General features: G+C 36.0%; 1 protein-coding gene across 2 annotated transcripts in view; it reads left to right on the top strand.

The window, feature by feature from the left end:
* The window catches only part of ADK (adenosine kinase), a 556,699-nt gene extending 537,244 nt beyond the window's left edge, over nt 1–19,455 (top strand). For both annotated transcript variants that reach the window (XM_063102515.1, XM_063102516.1), the window contains exon 11: nt 19,113–19,455. In XM_063102515.1, coding sequence (XP_062958585.1) covers nt 19,113–19,237 — 125 coding nt within the window. In that variant the 3' untranslated portion in view covers nt 19,238–19,455. The remainder of the gene's footprint in view (nt 1–19,112) is intronic.
* Nucleotides 19,456–20,344: the final 889 nt, after the last annotated feature.

The raw sequence follows: 20,344 nt of genomic DNA, 5'->3' as shown, positions 1-20,344 counted from the left end.
GTATGATCTGCTGTCCCAGCATCTTTATTCCATGCCGCTTTTATCTCTGCCTGTGTGCTCTGGCTGTACTGGTGAGTCTTCTTTCAGGCCTTAGACGCTTTGCACGTGGAGTTCACTGTGCCTAGAATGCTCTTCTCCTGCTCTTTGAAAGCCATCTCTTCTCTCATCATCCCAACATGGGTCTCTTGACTACTCTCTACTGCTGCACACAGTCCTTTTTCCTAATAGCACTTAGCACTCTCTGGAATTATCTTATTTACTTGGTTGTTTTCTTGTTTTTATTTCTCTCCCATTAAAATATAAGTTTCAGGAGAATATGGACTATACGTGTCTTATTCACCAATGTATCCCCAGGACCCAGGACAGTGCCTGGCATAGAGTAGGTATTCACTAAATATTAGTTGAATGAATGAATATATCAGTCAATCACAGCTGCAAACAAACTTGCCTTCTACCATCATATAAAAACCTTCCTACTCAGTGTATCTAGGAATTTGATTATTAAGGTATGTCGTCAGACGGGGTGGAGTGAATCAGGAAATAGAGTAGGCCATAATTTTACTGTCAGGTTACCTTGATTTAAGATTAACCCATGCTAGCATGTGTATGTGATTAATCCAGTAACAGAGAAACTGATCACAGTTACCCTTTTATTACTATTACTTAAATGGAGGCAAATACAGAGACAACACATGTTCAGAAAAAAAAGCAGCATCTAATATAAATTGTCCTAAGTAGCTATAATACAAATTTGAAAAACTTAAGATCATAATCCTGAACATCAGTTCATGCTGTAAAAGGTAGTGGCTTACAGGTCAGAGGCTTCAAAGAGTATATTGAAGTTATCCAGCAGATCTCCAAATTGGTTCCTAACATCACTCTCGGTTCCCCTAATATACACATGCACGCTCTCAAGCTTAGAAATTTGGTTTGCTGGCTGGCCAGCTGGCTCACTTCGTGAGAGCACAGAGTTATAACACCAAGGTGAAAGGGTTCAGATTCCCTTGCCAGTCAGCTACCAAAAAAAAAAAGAAAGAAAGAAAGAAATTTGGTTTGCCAAAATGCCCAGTGGAGGAAAGTCCAGCGCATCAAATAACAGAACCCATGCCCTGTCCTACCTGGGATCCTTCCCCCATTCTTCCACTTGTGGACGGGAGTGGGGCAAAAGTAGCTCCTCCACAAAGAAGGCAAGAAGAATCTCTGGTGAAGAGAACTTGGCATGAACTGAGCCTGGGGCCTACGCTGTGCTTCATTTTTCACAGTTTCCTTAGCTTTAAGCCACAGAATTATTCTTAACTCTTTAACTTTTGCCGGCACCCACCTCAAATCACTAAACCTGCTTCTTCTCCTCCCTACCCTTATTATCTATCACCTAGAACAGGAGTTCTCAAGCTTGAACTTGCATCAGAATCACCTGGAGGACTTGTTAAAAGACAAATTGCTGGACCCTACAATAGAGTTTCTGATTCAATAGGTCTGTGGTGGGGTTTAGGTGATGATGAAGCTGCTCTGCTGGTCCAGGGGCCACATTTTGAGCCATTCCTAGAATACTAGACAAAGCAGACTCCTATTTTATCTCTCTGCTAACAATCTCTTTCCTAGTAATTTCATATTCCACATTTCTGCCAGGATTAGCTGCCCAAAAGCAAAGTAATATATGCTTCCCCCACTCAGAGATTTTGGTTGGCTCTGTATCGATTCCAATATAAAATCCCTATAACATCATGTAAAGATCCTTGACAGTGTGTCCCCTTTTTGTCTCTCTTTCCGTGTCCCTAACTTAACTGACCTTTTACTATTTTCCAGAACATGCTTTTTTCTGTCAACAGCACTTGCTTTTTCTTCTGCTTGTAATGTCCATCTCCTCTACAAAGTTTTACTCATTCAGGACACAGCTCATGTTGCCTTTTCCAAGAAGCATTTCTTTATGTCCCCAAACTGAGTTATACTATTTTTGAAGTATATACATGGCTTTCTCTCCTAAGGCTGTGAAATTCTCAAGGACGAACACTGTCTTTTATGCATCTTTAACTCCTTTGGTGCCTATCCCAGTTCCTAGACATTCAATGGCTATTGGTTGATTGAATGAGGTATTTTTGGTACATTCTAGGTTTTTACTTTCCTTTAATTTGCTTCTTATAATAAAAATCTAGTATAGAAATGGTAATGCCATGAGTCGAATAAATTTGAGGATTCAGGTTAATCAGAGTTTTAATTTATATCCTATTCTCTTTCCTCAAATAGGTAGAGCTAATAAAAATACAACCTTAAAAAAAATGGAGCCTTTAAAGTCAACTGCCTCGTGTGCCACATGGCAGCATATATCTGGTAACCATTGGTATAGGAGATAAGGAGCTTACGCAGGCCAGTTTATGACAGTACAGAAATAATCACTAAAGGGAAGATATCTAGGAAAGATGCAAAATAAACAAAGAATTGAAAAAACAGATTGACCCAGAAATGACTGACAAATTTTTTTGTGAGGAGGGAAACAGGGAGAAAAGAGTTCAGTACTGCTAGTTGCTGTAAAATATTATATCAAGTTTGTTGTAATTACATGGTAAAGCCTCTAAGAACAAAGGTAATCAAGTAATAACTTATGTTACTACTCACACAATATCTCCTAATAACTATGTAACTAACTTGTCACTACGTGTAAAGTTTGATATTACTCATGTGTAAAGAACACTGATAACTTAAATGAATGAGCTGGGGTGGGGCAAGGGATGAGGGACCAGGGAAATCATAAGATTGTAACAATCAGGAACGCAAATGATTAATGAGATCATTGCAGCCAGTCCTCAAGGACCCAAGCCAAAGCCATGGAGAATACCAACAGAGTCCGGGTGAATCATGTAACTTACTGACGACAGCAAACATATAATAAAGTGAAAAAGTTCACCAAGCACAAGAATAGATACATGAGTTTGGGAGATAGTGCATATATCGTGCTTTTAAACAGTTCATTTTGTTTTGGTAGGGATTTTTTTTAGTAAATGTTAAGATTTTTTAAAATGGGAAAACCTTTCTTTTACTCATCTCATTTTGCTGACATTTCAAGTGTGTATGTGTGGCCTATGTGGTGAGCATGTGCAGCACCAGGAACCCTCATTCATTGCTGGTAAAAATACAAAATGGCACAGCCACTTTGGAAGACAATCTGGCAGTTTCTTACAAAACTCAACATATTCTTACCATATGATCCAGCAACTATGTTCCTTGGTTGCCTGAATGAGTTGAAAACTTATGTCTACACAAAAACCTGCCACACATGTTGACAGCTGTTTTATTCATAACTGACAAATCTTGGAAGCAACCAAGATGTCCTTTCATACGTGAATGGTTAGACAAACTGTAGAATATCCAGGCAATGAAGTGTTATTCAGCCGATAAAAGAAAATAAGCTATCATGGAGGAAACTGAAATGCATATTGCTAAATGAAAGAAGCCAGTCTGAAAGCCTGCATACTATGTGATTCCAACTATATGACATTCTGGAAAAAGCAAAACTATGGAAAGTGAAGAGATCGGTAGTTGTCATGGACTGGGGCTGGAAAGCGAGGAGGGAGGGATGAATAGGTAGAGAATTGGGATTTTTAGGGCAGTGAAACTGTTCTATATGATGTTTTAGTAGTAGATACAGGTCATCACACATTTGTCAAATCTCATACAATATACATACAAAGAGTGAACCTTAATGTAAACTATAGACATTAGTTAATAATAATGTATCACTATTAGTTTATCAATTATAATAAATGTACCAAACTAATGCAAGATGTTAATAGTAGGGGAAATTGGGGGTGAAGAGATGAGGGAGTATGTGGTAACTCTTTTTTCTGCTCAATTTTTCTGGAAACCTAAAACTGCTCAAAAGATTAAACTGTATTCATTTAAAAAAAAAAAAAAGGAACATCCTCCTTCTTCTACCCATCTCATTCTACATCTTGTGTTTGTGTGTGTGGCCTGTTTCCCAACTTCATCAGTTACACTGTTTTTGGGTGCCAGGGCTTAGACTAGTGTCCTGTGGCCAGTGACCTCACCATTTTTACCAAAATGCCTGTTTTCATTGATATCACGATAGCCACCCCGTCCAAGTATAGTGATGCTTTCTGTTTAATTACGTTAGCAATTCTCCCAGGAATCCCTGGGAGGGAAGCATTGGTCCTTGAATTTCCTTTTCAAAAGATGCATACTGATTTACTCAGCATGTAGTTTCTGTAGATGAAGATTTCATTTGGGGAAGAAAGATTGTGCTAAGTTTCCTAATTGGCTTCTCTAAAACTGACTGTATTTCCCTAAACTTAAGAGAAGAATACAGAAAATAGTGAAGATCTTTATGTCCTTGAGAAATCTTCTAAGAAGAGTGACCAGTTTCATTGTACTTATAATGATAGTTAAACTGATTTGCTTTGTGGAAATCTCTGTCCCAGGTGGCAGCAATTATTAATAAACTCTGAAGACGTGACTAGAAAACTATTAGAATAAAACATCACTTAGCTGAAACTCTTGAATTGCTCTTAATAACCATTTTTCTGAATGTTAAATGTTCCCATGTTAATTTTTAAAATAATCTTTATTGACTTTTTTCTGATTATAAAAATGAACCTAAAATTATTTCAAAATAAAAAATTTGAAAACGGGATGGATTATTTTTATTTATTTATTTATTTTTTGTCTTTTTGTGACCAGTAAGGGGATCGCAACCCTTGGCTTGGTGTCGCTCGAACTGGGCTCAGCCAGTGAGTGCACCGGCCATTCCTATATAGGATCCGAACCCGCGGCAGGAGCGTCGCTGCGCTCCCAAGCGCTGCACTCTCCCGAGTGAGCCACGGGCCGGCCCAACGGGATGGATTATTTAAGTAGTCAATCATGGAACAAAAGTACAACTCTTTGTGAAAAAGTGAAGGTTTATCACTACCAATCACCATACTCCAAAATCATTTCCAGATGAAGTAAAGAGTTAAATTACCATGAATGAACTAAAAGAAAGTATAGGCTAATATTTATTTAATCTTGTGGTATGGAAGACCTTTTTCTCAGCCTAAATTCAATGGAAAAAATATTAAAGAAAAGATAAATATATGTAATAAAAATAAAAGGTAAATGACAAAGTGAGGGGAAGTATTTGCATCATATGCAGTAGACAAACTGGAAATGTCTCTTAAAAATCAATGAAAAAAGAGAAATACCCCAGTGGAAAAATAGGTAAAAGTTATCATCAGCTCAAAAAATGGAGAAAAACAAATGACCAGAAGGCATATGAATAAACAAAAGTATTCAACCTCTCTAACAAACAACTGTAAATTAAAATAAGATTCTGCCTCTTACCTTTCAAATTTTCAAACAAATTTTTTTAATAGCAAGAGTGCTATTGGGAATGTACACTGATATAATCTTTTTGAAAAGAAATTTGGCAATATGAGGGGTCTTCAAAAAGTTCATGGAACAATTCATATCTTTAAATTCTGTTTTTTCCACAAACTTTTTAAAGTACCCTCATATGGATAGAAAGCCTTAAATATTTTAATTACCCTTAAAGAAATTTATTTTAAGGAAATTAGGTATATGCACAATGATTAGTGTTATAAGAATATTATAAGAATATTCATCACAGTGTTATCTATAATATTAAAATATTTGGAAACAACCTAAATATTCAATAATAGAATGAAATGAAAGATGCTATATCCACAATCAAAAGCATGGTTTTTGAGAATATTTAAACTTACAGGGAAATGTTTCTAATATACTTTTTATTACAGAAGTAATATCTGTAAGTTTTAGAAAACAGAAATAGTGCAAAAAGCATGTGTGCGTCTGTATCTATACTTGTACGTATAAAATGGAAAGTACTTATTGGCCCAATCCCAGTCCTCTAACTTCCCTCTCTGAGGCAGCTTTGGTTGCTAGTTTCTGTTGAATCCATGCAGAAATATTCTATGCCTGTACGAGGTTGTGTGTGCATACATAGTCCACTTTTTCATTAAATGAGAATATACCATGCTTTCCTCTCCTATACTCTTGACTTTTCACTTACCCATGTCCTGGAGATTGTTTCATATGAGCACATATTGATCTAATTCATTCTGCTTAACTGCTTTATATTATTCCATAGCATGGATTTAACTGGTACCCCATTGAAGTTGTTAGTTGTTTATTGTTTGGTTTTTTTAACACAAATTATATAACTTTTATAAGGAGAAATGCGGCATATATTACCTTAACCAAGTGATCAAACATCACCAGATATGGAACAAAGCAACACCACAGCCCCTGATGGGACACCCTGAGAAGGACGCAGCGTCACTTCTGTGATATTCCTATCAAAATGTTAAACCTAAATCTAATCATGAGGAGACACCAGACAAACCCAAACTGGGCAGCATTCTGCAAAAACTTATCTGCACTCTTCAAAAATGCTGAAGTCTTGAAATACTGAAGAGGTAGGGGACTTTCTAGATTAAAGGAGCCTGAAGGGACATGACCACTACAGCAAACTATGAAGCTGGATTAGATTCTGGAGCAGAAAAAAAAAAAAAAACTGGGGCAATCAGGGATATTTTAATATGGGCTGTATATTAGATAATAGTATTAATATTAAATTGGTCTTTTTTATTATAAGCAATACTGCAGTGAATGTCCTGCATACACCTTTGGACACGTGCATATGATAAATTCCTAGAAGTGGAATTGCTGAGCTGACGGTTGTATGTACTTAAAATTTTGATAGATATTGCCAAAGTGTTCTTCATAAAGGGTGTTGGTTTACGTTCCGGTACATAAGAATGCTCACTTCTCTTTGAAAATAAAGTGTATTAAGTATTTTTATCTTTGCTAATCTCTTAAATGAAAAATGGTATCACATTTTTTAGATAATATTAAGTGAAAAAAGCAGTCTATAATACAATATCCACAGTACGTATATGTGTATGTACACACACGTATGTGTGTACATATGTGTGCATGTCCATATATATACAAATATATGAGGAAAGCCTAGAAGGATATTCAAAGAAATGTCAAATGTGGTTATTTCCTAATTTTAAAAAAAATTGTGACTTTTTAAATAAATATAGAATAATTCATATAATATGTAATCAAATATAAAGAGTAAAAAAATAATAATAATCTGGCCTGTACCCAAAACCCAGGTTGAAAAATAGAACATTTACTAATATCTTTAAATCCCCTGTATACTCCATCCCAATTATGTCCCCCTCCATCAGAAGTACCTATTTCCTAATTATTGTTTTCTTATTTTCTTTTAAATTTACCACGTTTGTATATTGCTAAACAATGTAAGAACTCATATTAGTGTATACAACTATCATTGTTCGATTCCATTGTAGGAATATGCCACAATTAATCCAGTTTGTGGTTGATGGACACTTGGGTTGTTTCTCGCTTTTCACATTATTAACAATGTGGTTATGAACATCATAACACACGTGTCCTGGTGCTGCAAGAGTTTCTCTAGAATATGTACTTAGCTCTGAAAAATGCTTAGTCTACTGGGTAATGCCAAATCATTTTCCCAATTCATTGTACCAATTTAAATGTGGCATTGTCAGATTCTTAAACTTTTGCTAATCTAGTAGGTTCGTAGTAGAGTCTCATTATGGTTTTAATTTGCATTTTCCCTCACTGCTTATGAGGTTGAGCATCTTATGTTTCCTGTCGAGTTGTCTGTTCAAGTTGTTTGTTCCCTAATTTGTAGGATTTCTACTAATCCTTTGTTAGTATCAAGAAAACAAATTGGGTTTGTGTCTTCCCTCTCTTGAAAGGTATCTTTTGAGAAACACAAGTTTTTATTTTAGCACGGTTGAATCTTTCAATCTTTTATTTTATGGTTTCTCCTTTTTGAATCTTACCTGTAGGACATAAAGATATTCTTTTTAATTTTTTTCTAAAAGTTTTACAATTTTGCCATTCACATTTAATTCCTTCATACATCTGGAATTTTTTTTTTAAATACGGAGTGAGGTAATTTTATTTTATCTTTCAAATTGAAAACTAGTTGCCTAAACACTACTTTCTAATAAATCATCTTATCCCCCATGGATTTGTAGTAACAACTCTGTTGTAGGTCAAGTTTCCACATTTGCATAGATCTGTTTGGGGGCTCTTTTCATATCCTTTGCCCTGTTTATCTATGTCTATGCCAATAAACACTGTATTTATTATTATAGGTTTATATAAGTGTTGAACCTGGTAAGGCAGGTCCCCTCATCTTATTTCTCTTCAGTAGGAGTTTCTGCCTATTCCTGATCCTTTGCATTTCCATATAAATTTTATAATCAACTTATCAGGATCCCCAAAACCTTATTGACACTGTGATTGAGTTTGCATTGACTATGTCTTCTTATGCAGGAACCCAGCATATCTCTCCATTTGGGTCCTTGGTAATGTCTTTCAGTAAAATTTTACAATTTTTTTCACTAGAAGCCAGTATAATTTGTGTTGCTTTTATATCTTTTGCCAAATTATATTTTTTAAAACATTGCATTAAATATATATGGATAATTTACTTTTCGTTTCTCTTGTATCCAGCAATCTTTCCAAACTCTCTTATTGTGGAGGGTACTAACAATAAAGCACATGTATTATACAGGGCCTAACTTTTTAGAATTACACATGGAAATATTAAGCTTGGGAAAGACAGAAAACTTTCCAAGGACTAAAGTCTCTGTTGTAGATAAAGAATTGTAACACAGCAAAAATGCTGGCTCTAAGGGCAGATGTCCTTGGTGCAGCTAAACCTAATGATTGTTGCCACGACAAATATCTTATTGTTCTTTTTGTAACCACCTGTGTTCCTTTTCTGTGAACTTTCTTGCCTGAATAATAAAAACTGAGAGAAAATGTAGTTTGGGGTTAGTTTCCAAGAATTCTTCTCCCTTGAAGGATTTGTCTGGAATTAACCCTTTTGGGGGCCTCTCACTGCTCAGAAGAAATGGGCTTTGAGTAATCCTTTGAGTCTCTGTCACCCTGGGGGAGAGGTGACATCTTATTTAGTCCAATAATTAACAGATTCTTTTTGGAGATTTTCTATATACAAAGTTCTCAACTGAAAACATTGACAAATTTATTTCTTCCTTTACAATTCTTAATTTTTTTTTCTGGGCTGGCCAGTTAGCTTAGTAGGTTAGAGCATAGCCTTATAACACCAAGGTCTTGGGTTCGCATCCGTGAGTGGCCAGCCGCCCCCCCCCCCCAAAGTTTTTTTTCTTTTAGACTTATTGCTCCTGTTAGGATTTCCATGCTATGTTAAATAGCATTGAGTATTCTTTGTAATGGGACTATGTGTGTGTTTTATTTTTTTCACATTTTCCACAGTTATTGGGTATTATTTCTACAATCAGAAAAAAAATTTCCCCGTCACTTTCTAAAACATAAACTAAATAGGCTCTTAGTGAAGGCTCAAGGGGTCATTATAGATATAATATGGCCGTGAGAGCTGCTGTGGCTTCGGGCTTCGTATATATGAAGTATTACTTTTTCTATTTTACAGTATTAGTTTTCTCTGATCTTTAAATTATACAGTTTAAAATCCATTTTCGACACTTATGTATTTGTATATATTGCTAGGTAAATAAAGTAGTATACTACCTAGACATGTAATAATTTAAATTTCGCATCAAATGAGATTGTTAGAACAAATTATATATGTTCCAAAAAATTTTTTAAATTTTTTAGCTCTGCATACACAGATTGTGGTCTACTGTATATTAAAGGTCTCTAGGAAGTACATAAAAAGACATAATCACTAACTTGTACTTGTGCTGTATCTTTGAGGAAACAATTTTAGAATAATACAAGAAAATGATACTTGTAAAATGCGAATTATTAAAATGTTATTCTTCCAAGTTTATAAAGTCAAGGTGGCACAGCTTTCTTATTTGTTGACAACCAGAAATGCTAATTCATCCTTTTTGCTGCTGAATATAGAATGAAAAGTAATGGAGTCTACTGGATTTTTAGTTCCAGTCACCAGGAAAACTGTTAGTAAAGGAACTGTATATGGAAAACATTGACTCATAGACTGTTCATTTCCTTCTAAAATATCTCTGGCTCTTACTAATCTCCATAAACGCTTTCATATCCACTGGCAATATTTCTCAATTCTCTGTAAATGACACTAATAAAATTCTAGATGTTACATCTCTTCTGCAGTAACTACACAGAATGGACAGCTTAAGTTAGGAAATCACCTTCTCTCTATGCACAATTTAAATATGTTTCAGGCCTCACCACAGGCAGTAGATACATTTGGGCTAACAGTGATCACATTTCTAATATCAGAAGAAGTCCAAATAAAATTAACCAGAACACAATAAGCTGCGCCAGCTGTCCATGGACAGCGGTTTATTTGGAAATATAATCCCAAGATTCAGAGCTGGTCAGCATAACCCTAGGAACCAAATTTAGTGTCAGTGAGAGGCTGTTGCTCATCTTATACCTCAACAGCTAGAGGGCCTAAGGTCCCTAACATGGCCTAAAGCCAGGAAAATCTCAGAGGCCCTGGGATAAACCTATCTGCAAAAGTATCAGAAAGGAGTGAAGGATCTGTAAAAGGACAGAGGCAAAGAACCAAAGTAGAAAGGCAACAACTGCCTCAGCATGTGAGTTCTTGGTTTGGAAACCTGCATCGATGTTTCTTGTTCTGCGGTGTAACGTTCCTGTTCCCATTCTCCTGGCCATGTTGAAAAGCATATACACAGAGCCTTACCCTTCACTTTCAAGATGATGCACTGGTGAGGACTGTAAGCTAATGACACGAGCAAGAAGGGCTCCTAAGAGACTTTTTTGTATTGAACACACGTGCCAGGTCAGTTATTTAAGATTTTGCTTCTTAGACTCTTAGTAAGCCCCAAATCTTTACTTAAAAAGAGCAAACTGCTTTTTAAAAAAATCTGATATCAGCAAACCATGTTTATCTGTGATAGTGTTTACCAGTCACACTCGGGGGCCTGAGGCTGTGTTTCAGCGACTGAGATATGAACAAGCACTTTGTGTACTTACTGACACAGTTCTGTATATATTAATAATATATTATTATTGTTGGGTTTTTTCCCTGAAAAACACTATTTCCCTAAAATTAAAAGAACTTTAAAAATAAAGGGGGAAAATGATCAAAAATTCTATAGAAAAATAAGCAAAAGATAAAAACAAACAATTCAGAGATTTGTTCTTTAAATATATAAAAAGATGTTCAGCTTCATTCATAATAAGAGAAATGTAAATAAAAATTATACTAAAATATCATTTCTAGATTGGCAAAAATTCAGAAGCTGGACAGGACATGCGATCAGTGATGTTGTAGGGAAACAGGCACTCTTATACATTACTAGTGCAAATACAAAACGGGTCAACCGCTATGACGGGAAATTTGGCAATATCTAACAAAACTGTGTATATATTTTCCCTTCAACCTAGCAATTCTGCTTCTAGAAATTTATCCCAAGGATGCACCTATAACAACACAAAAATACATATCCAAAGGGTCATGCATTGCAGCAGTATTTGTAATTGCAAAACACTGGAAACCATATAAATGTCCACACATAGGATAAATTGAACGAACTATCATGTGTCCACACATTGAGGTACTATGCACCTATAAAAAAGAATGAGGAAGGTCTTCATGAATTGACGTGGAATGATTTCCAGGAGATATTTTTCAATGAAAAAAGCAAAGTGCAAAAGAGCATATATACTGTGCTACCTCCTTTTGTGTAAAAAAAGGAAGAGGAAGTAAGAAAATATACATATATCTGCTTACCTTTGGGCTGGCCAGTTAGCTCAGTTGGTTAGAGCAGGGCCTTGCAACACAAGGGTCAAGGATTTCGCTCCCCTTGCCAGCCAGGCACCAAAAAAAAAACCCTGCTTGCCTTTATGAAAAGAATACAAAATGAATCAGGAAACAATGCAACTGGTTACCTGCAAGAGAGGGGACACATAGGGTAAAAAAGAGTGTCACTTCTATGTATATACATTTTATAGAGTTTTACTTTTAGAAACATATTAATGTTCTACATATATTTTTAAATAATATTAAACGAAGAAAGATAGAAGGAGAGGGGGACGAAAACTGAAAGCAAACTGAAATATATGTACCCAACTTTCTTTCCAATATTTTCCTAAGTAAAATGAAAAACTAATCTAAGTAATGTACTGAAAATAGTATTTGACTGTATGGGAGAACAGCAAACCAGTCCTGAACTCTTTTTAGTAGATTTGGTGTTTTTTTGTAGAGTTAGGAATGAAGCAGTGCAGAAGCTATTTTAGGTGTATTACACAATTGAGTAAAGAAATAATCTGTTGATATTGTTGGGAGCTTGAACTCTCACTGTAGAAGAAGGAACACACAAATAATGGAATGGGCAAGAAAGAACCCTGTGGGGATGGATTGGAATTGGAAGTATTAGGTCAACTCAGTTTCTAACATAGGTCATGTGTCTGTGTATACACGTAGATGTGTATGTGTGTGTTAGTGTTTATACTTCCTAGTTCTGTTCACTGACAGGGTCTAGAAGCAAAGAGCACACCTATCACCCAGATCTTGGTCTCTAATACCATTCCATGCTAAAAGGAACCAGATATCTTCAGACAAATGGCTGATTCCAGGGCATAGCTAACCCAGAACATTATGAAGGAAAGTGAGGAAGTGCTCAAAGATAATGTGAAGCATGTCCAAGGACACAGGAGCCAGCCTAAAGGGGCTCTCACTGGCAAAAGCTGGGACATTTTGAACACCAAATTAATTAAGGGCTGTAAAGAATTATAAACCGTTGATTAAAAAGAATCTGTGCATCCTTTTTAATAATGAATAGATTAAAAATAATAAATGGGAGAAGGGGCATGCTTTTGCTTACAGTAGAATGCTGAGGGCTGACTGGTAAATGTGGAAGGTGTGCTGAAGCTGGAAAATCATCATAGTGTGAATTGGTTCAGTTAAGAATCATGAACGGATACTGAATCTGGGAGAGGGCTGGGGACTTTTTATGAGGAGCAGAATGTGTGCATGGTCTTAAAGTTTCTATCCACAGACTGCTTGTTAGATGCAACAGAGGAAAAATGTACTATACAATGGAGAAATAGGATAACACCTTGATCAGGTGACCAAAATTAATACCATCTGTGAATAGCAGATGGCCATGATGTGCCTCTAAATGTGATGCTCCGAGAAGGATACAACCTAATTTGTGTAGTATTCTGGCCTGGAATGTATGATCTGAATTTAATCACGAGGAAATATCAGACAAACCCCAAATGAGATACACATTGCTAAAGGGGGTAGGAGAAGATGACGGTACTCTTCAAAAATGTCCATGTCACAAAAGTCAAAGAAAGACTGAGGAAATGTTCAAGATTAAAGACGACTGAAAAGACATAGCAGTTAAATCGTAGACTAAATTCTGTTCGGGAGGGAAAATTGCTGTAAAGGACATTATTGGGTAATTGACAAAATTGGAATATGGACAGTAGATTAGATAACAGTATTATAACAGCGGTACTGAAGTTGATAGCTAGACTGGACACGTAAGAGAAGATCCTTATTCTCAAGAAAGACACACTCACACTGAAGCATTTAGAGGAAAAAAGCCATGATAAATGCAACTTGCTCTCCAACAGTTGCGGGGGACAGAACTGTATACAGAGAAAGAGGGTCCGCAGATAGAGCAAAGTGTTAGCAATAAATGCATCTGAGCAAAGGATTTACAGGTGCTTTCCGTACTATTTTTATTACTTCAACTTTTGTCTGAATTTGAGATTCATTCCAAATAAATTTTTTTTTTTAATATGCTTTAGGCAGGCTAATAATTGAAAATCTAAACTTAGAATTATGTTCTAATAGGCAAATTCATAGAGACAAAAAGTAGACTAGCAGTTACCTAGGACTGGGGCTAAAGATGAATGGGGTGTTATTGTTTAATGGGTACGAAGTTTCTGTTGGGGTGATGAAAAAGTTCTGAAGTGGATAGAGTTGATACTTGCACAACATTATGAATGTACTTAATGCCACTGAACTGTACATTTAAAATTTGTTAGAATAGTAAATTTTATGTCATGTATACTTTATACAATAAATAAAATTATCTTGGGGATGTTTATTCATATTATAAAAGGATTCCCTGTAATCCTTTAAATGTAAGTTCCCTTTGTTTACATCAACAATTTTATACAACTTTTAAGATTCACATCAGCTACTTTTAAAGGTTCTACTTATAATTGATTATTGTAATATATGTAATTCATCATAGTTGGTTTTTAAAAATAGATTATTGACAACTGCTCTTCACCTGGAGCAGAGGTCTTACTTTTTTCAGCAGGCAGGTTTTGCACTCGTGAAAGCAGCAGACGTCAGAGTACTCCATGCATCAGCCGGCGCTTCTCTGAGAACAGACGATGCTGCTACTTATGCCTCACAGAAATTTTTCATAAACATAAGCTTTTCTTTCCCTCACAAGGACAATGCCAGAAGGAATGAGGAAAACAGATGTTGCTTATGACGCTTCTCAGAGACGTGCTTCCATTGTACGCTGACCTAGCTCTGAATTTGCATCTGCTCCATTCACTGTGTGGGCTGAGTGTTTAGTCTCACAGTTGGACAGAAAGTTAATATTGACCTTTGACTGTTACCTGAAAACTCAGTGACAAAATACTCTTACTAAACCTCTTGAGGGAGTGATTTCACAGTCCAAGCAAATGTCTTCAAAATACATCATTCTATTAACCAAATTAATTTTATTCTTTAGTTGGGTATACTTATCTACTAACACAGAGCATTCCCCAAGTCTGACTGGAAAAGTCTGTGTGGTCAGAATGGTAGAAGAGCAAGGACATAAATCTCCTGTAATGCTCTGTACAGTCATTATACCACAGCTTCTCGATTAACCTTCACCCTTCCTCCCCCAGGCTGCCCAGGGCTCAGGGGAGGACCGGGGGCTGCAGAACAGTCTCTCCCCGTCTGTTCTGAGCCTTTGAGTACCGCTGCCGCAGCTCCGGTGTCCTCTCAGGGGAAAATAGCCCAGATTCTTCTCTTCTTCACCTGTCTTATCTGTAACTACACTTTTTGTCTTTTTTTATAATTTTATTGCGGTATAACTGACCATACAATCAACTACACATATTTGAAGTATACAATTTAATAACTTTGACATATGTACACAGCCATGAAACCATCACTATGGATGTATCCACTGTGCCCAGCCCTTTTATAATCCTGCCTTCTTGGCCCTTCTCATCTCTTTTTGGATTGTTTCCAGTTTGGGGCTATTACAGATAAAGCTGCTGTGAACATTCGTTTACAAATCTTTGTGTGGGTGTACGCTTTTGTTTACCTTGGGTAAATACCTAGAAGTAGAATGGGTTATATGGTAGGTATATGTTTAGCTTTTCAAAATACTGACAAATGGTTTTCAAAAGTGATCGTATCATTTTACATTCCCACAATCGGTGTATGAGAGTTCCAGTTGGTCCACACCCTTGCTAACACTTGGTACGGTCAGTCTTTTTAATTTTAGCCATTCAAATGGGTGTGCAGCAGTACCTAATTGTGATTTTTATACATCTTTTCTTGTGCTTATTTGGCATCTGTTTATCTTTGCTAAAATGTTCAACACTTTTGGCAAAGCCCAAATTATTTTTTCTTCTCTAAAAGTTTGTACTTCTTACATCTTACTAAGTACAAACTTAAATCACTAAAATTTTCTCGTATGCTTTCTTCTCACCGTTGTAGTTTTATCTCTTACATTTAGGTCTGTGATTCATTTCAAGTGAATTTTTGTAGATGGCATTAGGTAATGGTTGAAGTGGGTTTTTTCCACATATGGCATCCAATTGTTCCCATGTAATTTGTTAAGATGATTATCCTTTCTCCATTGAATGCTTTGGCACCTTTGTCAAAACTCGATTGGCCGTAGAGGAGTATTATTTCTGTACCCTACTCAGTTCCATTGCTCTGTCTGTCTTTATGCCAGTACCATAGTATCTTGGTTATTGTAGTTGTATAATAAGCCTTAAAGACAGGTAGCGTAAGTCCTCTGGCTTTGTTCTTCCTTTTCGAAGTTGTGTTTTGGCTAATCTAGGTCCTTTGCATTTCCATATAAATCTTAGAAGCAGCTTGTCAGTTTCTTTTAAGAAAAGCCTGCTAGGGTTTTGGTTGGTATTGCATTGAATCAGTAGAAAAATTTCTTCAGAACTGATAACAATATTGAATCTTCTGACCTATGAATACTTTATACCTCTCCATTTATTTTGGTTTCTTTTATTTCTTTTTTCTTTTTTTTTTTTTTGAAGGGGGAGGGAGATCCAAATCCTTGACCTTGATGTTACAACACCACGCTCTAATCAATTGAGCTAACGAGCCTAATAAGTGCTTAGTAAGTAGCTGCTAATTTTATCATTATGATTGCTGTTGTTGAAGAAAAAAACATTTATAAAACTGAATTCAAGCCTTAGAAAAGGGTTTGATTTTTTTTTTCCCCTGGCCAGTACAAGGTAAAAGGGTCTTATTTTCACATCTAGGTAGATTTTAAAGTCTCATATGCTTTCTTGTCTTTTTTTTAAATATATTTTTTGAGATATAAATTGCCATAAAATTTACCCTTCAATAGTTTTTCAATATATTCACAAAATTGTGCAACCATCACCATTATCTAAATAACACTTTCATGACCCCAATAAGAAACCTTGTACCTCCCAATTCATCTCTTTCCCCATGCTCTAGTGACTACTACTCTATTTTCTGTCTCTATATTTTGCCTATTCTGGACATTTATAAAAATGGAATCATATAATGTTTGCTCTTTTGTGACTGGCTTCTTTCACTTAGCATGTTCCTTTCAAGGTTCGTCTATCTTGTAGCACGTATCAGCACTTCATTTTTTTTTCAAACCTACAGCACCTGGTATCCCCAGATAGCTTCCATCCAAGTACTAGCCAAACCCAACCCCTACTTAGCTTCTGAGATCAGACAAGATTGAGCGTGTTCAGGGTGGGACAGCCATAGACTCATTTCTTTTCATTACCAAATAATATTCCATTGTATGGATACATACCACATTATGTTTGTCCATTCATCAGCTGATGGACGTCTGGGTTGCTTCCACTTTTGACTGTTATATCTAAGACACGATTGCCTAATCCAGAGTCACCAAGATTTACACCTATATTCTCTTCTAGTTATTTATAGTCATTGCTCTTACATTTAAGTCTTTGATCAACTTTGAGTTTTTTCTGTATGTGATATGTGGTACATGAGCCACAAAGGATTCGTGAAAGAGGGAAAATAAATGTGGTAAAACATACAATTGCTTTAGCCTAGAGGCCACAACCCAGGGCGGGACAACCTAGGCAGACCCCACAGTCTCACTGAATTGAGAAGATGGGATTGGGAGTGCGAGTGGACCAGAACCGACAAATCTCTAGGCAGACTGATGAACACAGAAAGAGAGAAAGAGAAAGAGAGGAGGAGGAGGAGGAGGGAGATAGAGAAGGAGGTGGAAGAGGAGGAGAAGAGAAGACGACAAAGACAACAACAACAAGGACGACGACGACGACACAAATTACCAACACTGGGACTGAGACAGGTGGCATCACCAGAGAGTCTACACATACTCAAAGGATAATTAGCGAACATTATTAATAACTTAAGCCAATAGGTTTGACAAGTCAGATGAATAGTACAAATTCCCCAAAAGACACAGATTACCAAAGCCCACTCAGAAAGAAATAGCCCTGTATCTATCAAATATATTGATTTCATAGTTTAAAAACTTCCCATAAAGAAAATTTCAGGTCTAGACAATGTCATTGGTGCATTCTACCAACCAATGCTATTCAAACTCTTCAGAAAACCGAAAAGAAGGGAACCCCTCCCAGCTTATTCTTTGAAGCTGGCATTACTCTGATACTCAAATCAGAAAAGTACAGACCATATTCCTCATGAATATAGATACAAACATTCTAAAGAAAATTTTAGCAAATTTAATACAACAATATATTCAAAAAGATAATAAATCATAATAAAGTAGGGTTTATCCTAGGGATGCAAAGTTGGTTTAACATTCAAAAATCAATCAATGTAATTTACCAGATAAACTAAGATAACCATAAGATCATCCTAATAGAGGCAGAAGAAGCATTTGAGAAAATCTAACATCCATTCCATATAAAAACTTTCAGCAGACTAGGAACAGAAGGGAACATTCTCAACCTGACAAAGAGTACTTATGAAAAACTGACTGCTAAAACCATTATTAATGGTAAATGAGGGAGTGCTTTCCCCTTAGAATCAAGAGCAAAGCAAGAGTGTTTGCTCTTACACACTATGCTGGAGACTCTAGCCAGTGCAATCAAGCAAAGAAAGAAATAAAAGTCTTCAAGATGGAAAAAGAAGTAAAACTCACTATTTGCAGATGGCGTCTATGTCTGCCGTTCTCAACAGTGGGTGATTTTGAGTCCTTTTTAGTTGTTTCTGGAGTAACAGTAAATGTGATTCCTTTTATTCCATCTCAGTTAGAAGCGGAAATCCTTAACACTATTTTCTACTTTATCGTAATTTATTTTAATGTCAAGCTTATTCATGGAGCTTGACTACAGAAATTATTTCATTGTTACTTGAGGAATGAAAGGGCCCTTTGTAACTTTTCACCTCTCAAGTTGTACGTGGAGAGATATCCAGATGATAAAATTTTGTCCAAATAGCAATATACTAGGAATAACAATGCAGACGGAATCCAGAGGGAGGGTAGGAGGGATAATTAGTAACTTCTCAGCTGTAAAGACCCAAGATAATATTATCTGGTCAGTATTTCTTACAACATTTTAATCTCAAAGTAAAAGGAAAGCATGATAGGTTAGGCTTAGGAAGACCAGACTGACTTGATGGCAAGTTGTCATGTCCCAACTTGAGCTCTTTAGAAGAAATACTAGGGGGAGCTCGTGATGTTTGGGAGAAGACCGCTTTAACTCTGGGGGCTTATCACTTACTGTCAAGGCGAAAGAAAGGGATAAATGCTTCATCCATATTTTGTTCTGACCCAGTATGACTTTCCAATGCTGCTACACAATGCTCATGCTCTTCCTTTTTGTCTGTGCTCCAGGTTTTCTGTCACAGCTGGTCTCTGACAAGCCTCTGACTGAATGCATCCGTGCCGGCCACTATGCAGCAAGCATCATAATTAGGCGGACTGGCTGCACCTTTCCGGAGAAGCCAGACTTTCACTGATGGAAGAGCAAAAAGCCCAAGCCCAAGGACACTGTCCTGATTGCTTTCTGAGAATTTCCATATTATTAGAGAAGAAACTATCTGCCTTGTTTTCCTGCTGTAATAATGTTCATTCTTAATTTAGTGGGTACAGTAATGCTCATAAAATCTTTATGCTCTCGACAACCTAAAAAATGATGTCTGTTTCCATAGTTTGATAGTGTTACTTAAATGTCAATTAAACAGGAATATAACATTTCAATAGAAATTTTTAGTTCATTTTAAATTACTTTGTAAAGTCATGTGTATTTAGTAAATTGATCAGTATTTTTACATTTCTGCTTTGAATGCAGATATAATTTAATATAATAAATTTTTTAAAGGAATTGATCCTAGCACATCAATCTTTAGCTTTTTATACAAATATACTTAATTTAGGAGTGTATGTACATATGCATACACACATGTACATAAATGTAACATGTATGTACATGATAAATAGTCAAATAAGGAATAGAACATTCATCTTGCCAAGTTATGCCAAATAATCTCTTCAGTGTGCACTCAAACATGTAACAAACTTTGGATAATTAAACAATTTGCCAAATTTTATGTTATATTACAATATTCAAATCATAATCTTATACTTACTTATGGTACTCTGTAATTTGATACAAATAAAAACTTGTCGTATAGGAATTTTTTCCTGTCTTTGCACTATGCTCAACAAACTAGGGAGGAAAGATTATTATTTAATACTGGGCCCTGAAGTGATGCCTAATGTTTTGACGGAATTAGGAAAAACAACATAATACATTAAAACATAACTGTCGGAAACCAGTAAGTCACTATTTTAAGGAAAACACATGGTATAATAGAAACACTGAAGTCAGACTTAATGACCTTTGTATGCCCTTGGGCAAGTCTTGAAGCCTCAGTTTTCTTTCTATAAAATGGGATAATAAACCCTTTCTATAAAATGAGATAATTTGAGAGAGAATACCAAGTGTAGAATACCGAAAGCACCAGCCGTAAAAGAAAAAAGATTGATAAATTGAACTTCAAAAAATCAAAACAATTGTAGAATCTAGATGGATGTTTGCCATATAACACTTTCCAACATTTTTG

This window comes from Cynocephalus volans, chromosome 7 (genome assembly GCF_027409185.1).
Source record: "Cynocephalus volans isolate mCynVol1 chromosome 7, mCynVol1.pri, whole genome shotgun sequence".
Taxonomy (NCBI): domain Eukaryota; kingdom Metazoa; phylum Chordata; class Mammalia; order Dermoptera; family Cynocephalidae; genus Cynocephalus; species Cynocephalus volans.
This window is presented reverse-complemented; position numbering and strand designations above follow the sequence as displayed.